This window comes from Sander lucioperca, chromosome 11 (genome assembly GCF_008315115.2).
Source record: "Sander lucioperca isolate FBNREF2018 chromosome 11, SLUC_FBN_1.2, whole genome shotgun sequence".
Classification (NCBI taxonomy): domain Eukaryota; kingdom Metazoa; phylum Chordata; class Actinopteri; order Perciformes; family Percidae; genus Sander; species Sander lucioperca.
In genome coordinates, this window is record NC_050183.1 from 39,748,851 (window position 1) to 39,756,350 (window position 7,500).

The window sequence follows — 7,500 nt, forward strand, 5'->3', positions numbered from 1 at the left end:
GAGATTAGGGATGCACCGAATCCAGGATTCGGCTTCAGATTCAGCTGAATATTGGGCTTTTTGACAGGGTTGGGTTTCTGCTGAATCTTAGAATATTTTCCACCGAACCCTACGCTTGAACTCCGCGCGCTACGCTGGTCGACGTAATGACGGCGCCGTTGATTACGGGAAGGTGTTTACGTAGGTGGAGCGTTCAATGCAGTAGGCACTCGTGAGCAGAAAAAGTGTAGTTTGGCAGTACTTTCAGTCAAAAGAAGGACATTCAAGTCCAGCTACATGTTCAATCTGCAATGCTGATTAGTCTGGTGGTGGCGAGGACCCTAAACTATACACAACATCACCGCTGTTACAACATCTGGTATGAAACATCCGGAAGAATACGAGTTGTGCATGAAGGAATCTACAGACAGCAGCCAGAATGCAGCAACTTCAGGTACGGCAAAGGAAGGACAGTCACAGCTAAACCTGGTGTTAAGCAGACGACCATTACCAGCTATGCACCACACCGAACAAACAGTGGGCATCAGATAAGTCACCAAAACATATTCTGATTTAAAGAAAAAAGAAAAAACACTTTGCATTGTTGCACTTTAATTCAAAGGTTTTGGTTTGTACTTGGGGGTAGCCTACTTTAAGGGATTATAAATGTAAAAGGCTAATATTTTGGATATTGATTGGATCTTGAGATAGGGTAAACATTGGCATTGTCAAAAATAGTTTTTCCCACTTGTATTCCTGGCATAATGTTGCCTATTCTTTTTTTTTTTACAGTTAAAATAAAAATAAAATAAGCTGCAAGCAGTGATGGACGGGCCCTCGCTCCTCTGCGCGCGTTGGGGTTACCGGCGTTCGCCGCTCCTTGCGACCGTGCATTTGCGCGTCACCAATGAAAAGGGAACTCCCTGCTGAGTTCAATGATACCTCACACAAGACTCTACGTCATACAGTTCATTAGCTGTGAAAAGGGGCGTGGCTAAATTATAGGGGGCGGGCCAAACCATCACCAATGAAGAAGGAAGTCTCTGCTGAGTTCAATGACTCCTCACACAAGACTCTACCTTAAACAGTTCAAATGTTATGAAAGGGGGCGTGGCCTGAGTGAGTGGGCGTGGTTAAAGTATAGGGGGCGGCTCATTATCACATGTAGACCACACATTATAAGTTTCATGTAAATCGGATGATGTTTGTCATATACTTATGCGACCGCCAATTTTGGTGAGTTTTTGAATATGTTAAGCCCATCAAAATGCCAATTCATGCAACTCATAATGTGCGGTCTACATGTGATAATGAGCCGGCCCCCGCATCAAGTCTGGTGAAAATGTACGTATTTTAAGGGTTTCGAGAATAGGCGCGCAAAAATGGCTCGCTAGCGCCCCCTACAATATTAAAACAATTGAGCCCCAGCAGTACGTTTAACGTAGACTCACGAAACTTGGTACACATATGTATCATGTCAAGCCGCACAGAAAACGTCATTGTAGCCATACCCTAAATCCAACAGGAAGTCCGCGATTTTGAATTGAAAGTTCGAAATTAGTGCGATTTTGGCCATTTGATTGATTTCTTACTTTAACGAACTCCTCCTAGAGATTTCATCCGATCAACTTCAAATTTGGTCTGTGCCATCTTAAGACATTAAAGATGAAAAGTTATTAAAAGAAAAACTTTTCGTCAGACGGTGTGGGCGTGGCGTGGCGGCCATTTTGAGTGTTCAGCGATGAACGAGAAAGTGGCTCTAACTACAGTGTACATTGTCATATCTACTTGAAATTTCACATAATCAACAAGAGTCCAGGTCTGAGGACATGAGTCTTGTGTGAGGTGTCATTGAACTCAGCAGAGACTTCCTTATTCTTTGGTCATGGTTTGGCCCACACCCCTATGCTAAAGCCACGCCCCCTTTCATAAATGGTGACCCGTTTAAGGTAGAGTCTTATGTGAGGTATCAATGAACTCAGCAGAGACTTCCTTTTTTACTGGTAAAGGTCTGGCCCGCCCCCTATACTTTGGCCACGCCCCTCACAGCTGATGAACTGTATGACGAGTCTTGTGTGAGGTATCATTGAACTCAGCAGGGAGTTCCCTTTTCATTGGTGACAATTTGCGATGTCTGAGTGCTGCGCAAATGCACACTCGCAAGGAGCGGCGTCTGCCAGTAATCCCGACACGCGCAGAGGTGAGAGGGTCCGTCCATCACTGCTTGCAGCTTTAATTTAACATGAAACAGCCCCGAAATCACCATCACCAAACCCACCAGACTCCATGTAAATAATCAGTACTTTTAGTGTGTATAGAGCCAGCATATTTCCACATGTAAATGGGTGAATTAAGAGTTTATTTCAACCAAACCAGAGTGGTGATTGTTGGAACAGTGGAAAGATGAACCAAGACGGGCTTTGATAGTTTGATTTAGTTTCTGTCCACTTTGAATGTAGTGTGTTTTACGATGCTTAAATTCCTTATTATTTACATGGAGTCTGGTGGGTTTAGCGAACACAATTTGGCGGATGTATTTATTTTTGAAAAAAGGATCGTTTTTATTTTGTTTCCGTTACTGAACCAAATTGTTGATGCCAACATGTGTTAGTTAGCATGTATTAGCAGTATAGTATATGCTACCATGTTAGCATATGCTAGCATGTTAACAAATTAAGTCTGGTGGGTTTGGTGATGGTGATTTTCAGAATCAGAATCAGAATCAATATTGCCAAGTACGTTGCACATATAAGGAATTTGTCATGGTGTTGTTGGAACATGTCACACATTCAAATATAAGAAGGATAAAAAGAATATAAACAATATAAGTATAAACATATACACACAGTATGTATTAATAACGATAAAATAAATTTAAATAAATAGTAAAATAAGTTAAACAGTAGTAAAAAGGAACGCTACAGCAGGGTAGGTACAGTGGGATGAGGAGCCAGAGGTGGGGTGTGGAGAGAGTCAGGGTGGTTTCCGGGCCTTGTTAATAAGGCTAGTGGCGGAGGGGAAGAAACTGTTCATGTGACGTGAGGTTCTGGTCCTGATGGACCTCATCCTCCTGCCAGAGGGGAGTGGCTCAAAGCGCTTGTGTCCGGGATGGGAGGGGTCAGCCACAATCTTTCCCGCACGATTCAGAGTCCTGGTTGCGTATAGGTCCTGGAGCGGCGACAGATTGCAGCCAATCACCTTCTCAGCTGACCGAATGACACGCTGCAGTCTGCCCTTGTCCTCGGCAGTGGCAGCAGCGTACCAGATGGTGATGGAGGATGTGAGGATGGACTCAATGATGGCTGTGTAGAAGTGCGCCATCATTGTCTTTGGCAGGTTGAATTTCTTCAGCTGCCGCAGGAAGTACATCCTCTGTTGTGCTTTCTTGACGAGGGAGCTGATGTTCAGCTTCCACTTGAGGTCCTGGGAGATGGTAGTTCCCAGGAAGCAGAAAGACTCCACAGTGTTAATTGTGGAGCCACAGAGGGTGATGGGGGCAGGTGGGGGTGAATTCTTCCTGAAGTCCACAACCATCTCCACTGTCTTTAGAGCGTTGAGCTCTAGGTTGTTTTGCTTGCACCAGGTCACCAGGTGGTCAGCCTCCCACCTGTAGGCGGACTCGTCTCCATCAGAGATGAGTCCGATGACGGAGGTGTCGTCCGCAAACTTCAGACCACTACCTATTGGCTCTGTAGGCAAACTGCAGGGGGTCCAGGAGGGGGTCGGTAATGGCTTTGAGGTGTGAAAGCACAAGGCGCTCAAAGGACTTCATAACCAAAGAGGTCAGGGCGACGGGTCTGAAGTCATTAAGTCCTGTGGTCCTTGGCTTCTTGGGGACAGGGATTATGGTTGAGGGGTGGTGGAGGTGGAGGGGACCTTTAAGGAGGGCATTGGTGGGGGGGCCCAGGACCCTGTTGAGGTGGGGGAGGTGGAGGTGATGCACAGTGGCTGTAGCTGTAGGGAGGTGTCGTGGGGGATGGTGTCAGGACTGTCCTTTTGTCTTTCAAATCGACAGTAGAACTCGTTCAGCTCGTTGGCTAGGTGTCGGTCATTGAAGGAGTGGGGGGTTTTAGGCTTGTAGTTGGTGATCTGCCTAAGTCCTTTCCAGACAGTCGCAGAGTCATTAGCTGAGAACTGGTTAGAATTTTGGGGCTATTTCATGTTAAACAAAAAGGATTTTACTCTTTATCATCAGCCACTTAGACACAAAAACATGAGACCAGGTTTTAAAACAAAAAAAGTTACCTTTTAATGAACAGATGCTTGTCTAGCTCTCAGCTCCATCGCTGCAGTTTCTTCTCTGTTATCAGGTCAGTGTTCCTCCATTGGGTCTCAGCTGTATGAGTACCACTTCATTAAATATGAGAAGACCTGGAAAGCAGCCCAGGAATATTGCACAAAGAACCACAGTGACCTGGCCACAGTGTCTAACGAGACAGACATGCAGAGACTCCAACGCCATCCACAGTATCGAAGCGGAGCCTGGATTGGGCTGCAGCGAGACTGGCGCTGGTCTCAGCCACGGGTGAAGTTCAATGAGAGTAAATGGTCTACAGGACAGCCAAACAATGAAGACATTCCTGAGAACTGTGTGTGGATGAAGATGAAGAATGACAAATGGGAGGACGACTCTTGTAATAAAAGGCATAACTTTATCTGCTATGATGGTGAGAATATGTGGTGCATAGAGTCTGTTTTCCACTAAAAAACTCCCCCAGAAGTGGTTTGTTCCAGCATCATTCTGACCTATATTTATGTTTGTAGTTACGGCGCCCTCTAGTGGTCGTAGTAGTTCTGACTTTTGTCCCCCCCCCCCCCCAATCTGACCCAGAGGAGAGTTCTCCGTCCTCATATCTAACCCAGAGATGGTAACGGTCGCAGTTTTAAACACGTGATTAACAATGTGAAGACGTGACTTCCTGAAGGTGACGTAGCTCTGTTTGTTCCTTAAAGTTAAAAAAACCTCTGATTCCTTTTCTTTTCAAAACGGTTCATGAACCCCAGTCTCCTGGGTGAAAGTCCTGTGTTTGTTTGACCCCGCCCCCCAACCTGCCTCCTTACCAGGACATTTGGCGCTCTTCTACTTCCTCACCTTACTTCCTGCTTTGCTCCCGTCAGAACTACTACGGCCACTAGAGGGCGCCGCCACTAGAAACATGGGTATAGGTCAGAATGATGCTGGAACAAACCAACTTATGGGGGAGTTTTTAGGGGAGGAAAGTCTCTGAATTGATATCACATTATTGTTTTAAAATAAGAATAATGTAGGATTTTATCAGACTAAATAAAAACGAAAAAGTTTGTCTGTGTGTTCCACAGAAGACAAGAAATCCGGCCAAACATTTTATGTCAGTTACTTGTGGACAGAGAAGACCTGGCTAGAGGCTCAGAGCTACTGCAGACAAATGTACACTGACCTGATCAGTGGAGTCAAACAGCTAGAAGACTTCAAGACACAGCGCCCAAATTACTATTACTACTATCCCTGGAAGGACAACCCTTTCTGGATCGGCCTGTTCAGAGACTCTGGCTGGAGTTGGTCAGATGGGAGCAGTTTCTCTTTCAGATCCTGGGATAAAGATGACACTAAGAAGAAATGTGCTATGACTACGTCAAATGGAAAATGGAGCTCTGATGACTGTAATAATAAAAAACCCTTCTTCTGCTACGACGGTGAGTTTATCAGAAGTCTATCTAATGGTACTGTACATCTACATCTGTTTAATGATTTACTTTATTTATTAGTTTATTATAAGAATTATGGTATGAGGTTCATCGTTGTTGAATATCGTGATAATGATATAACTCGCGATAAATAAACAGATAGTTTTTTCAGTTCTGCTAAAATACAACAAACTGCTTGTTAGATTTAAAACAAATGAAAGGAAATAATTTCCAACTTTCTTTTGTTGAACACATTGGATGTTGAATTGAATATAAAAGACAGCACTAAAAATAGAATGACAGTTACATTTTAATGTGCAGTTTTCTGCTGAGATTTTACTTTCAACTGCATCTATTGGGCCGACTTTACTGTCTTTTAAAAGGCTGTAGCGAGCTCCATTTTAAAGTTAGAAAGAAGATGAAGAATATAGTAGAATCATTACAACATAGATGATATAGATGATAAATAACATCTATAACAGTTATTGAAAACTGTCCTGTGTTTGTCTCCACGGGTGGAGCATTTGGGTCTCTGCCCACGATTGGCTCTGCCACTAATTGACTGTGACACTAACTGACTCCGTCCCTGAGTGATTAGCTCCGCCCCTGACTAATTGGCTCCGTCTGTGACTGACAACGCCCCTGATTGATTGATTGACTCCCCTTCTCCCCTGACAGATTCAGTGATCCTGATCAAGGAGAATATGACCTGGGTGGACGCGTTATACTACTGCAGAGATCACTATCGCGACCTTGTCTCCATCACCAACATGGAGGAGCAGCTCTGGGTCCAGGAGAGAGCCAAGATGGCCTCCACTCCCTACGTGTGGCTGGGACTGCGCTACACCTGCACTCTGGACTTCTGGTTCTGGGTCACTGACGAGATGGTCTGCTACAACAACTGGGGCCCCGACCAGCCTGGGGACGACTGCACCACGGCTGGAGCCATGGACCGAGAGGGAACGTGGGTCAAAAAGCACGATGACCACAACCAGCTTAATTTCATCTGTTCCACGTAAAAACCAGCAGAATGTAACTAAGTGCATTTACTCAAGTACTGTACTCTAGTAATAATGCTGTTGAGATTAGATACTTTACTTATATCTCAAAGTAAATATTTTGGGAAGAAATTCGTAATATTCTGAGAAAAAAGTCATAATATTTCCAGGAAAAAGTTGTATTATTTTAAGGACAAAGTAGTGATGTTTTGGGAAAAAAATTGTAATATTTTGAGAAAAATATTGTAATATTTTGAGAAAAATATTGTAATATTTTGAGAAAGATATCACAATATTTTGGGGAAAAAGTCGTAATATTTCGAAAAAAGTTTATATTTTAAGAAAAAGTCGTAATATTTCAGGAAGAAAGTTGTAATATAGATCTTTTACTTTACATTTTAACAGTGTGGAATTAATACTTTTACTGAAGTTAAGGATGTGTTTTATTAATTTACTCTGTTTTCAGTGGTGTGACGTTGACATACTGTGTGTCCTCTGGGATTATTGAATGGCATTCTGGGAAATGTAGGAACTTATATCTCAAAGTAAATATTTCAAGAAAAAATGTCATAATTTTTTTTTTATAAAGTCGTAATATTTTGGGACAATTTTATTGAATGGCAAAAAAAGTAAGTAAAGAAGTCAGAATATTTCAAGTAAAAAATTTGTAATATTTTAAGTAAAAAATTCGTAATATTTCAAGTAAAAAAGTCAATATTTTAAGAAGAAAGTTGTAATATAGATCTTTTACTTTACATTTTAACAGTGTGGGATTAATACTTTTACTGAAGTTAAGGATGTGTTTTATTCATTTACTCACTTTGTTTGCAGTGGTGTGACGTTGACATACTGTGTGTCC

The 7,500-nt window shown here is 42.8% G+C and overlaps 1 protein-coding gene across 1 annotated transcript; it reads left to right on the top strand.

Moving 5' to 3' along the window:
- The first annotated feature begins 6,343 nt into the window (after positions 1-6,343).
- LOC118496348 (low affinity immunoglobulin epsilon Fc receptor-like) lies at positions 6,344-6,662 on the top strand. Its single transcript, XM_036007713.1, has one exon. The coding sequence runs from the start codon at positions 6,348-6,350 to the stop codon at positions 6,660-6,662; it is 315 nt and encodes a 104-aa protein (XP_035863606.1). The 5' UTR covers positions 6,344-6,347.
- Positions 6,663-7,500: the final 838 nt, after the last annotated feature.

Bases quoted from the DNA above. Each gene is read 5' to 3' on its own strand.
- LOC118496348 (XM_036007713.1), top strand. From the start codon at position 6,348: ATGACCTGGGTGGACGCGTTATACTACTGCAGAGATCACTATCGCGAC.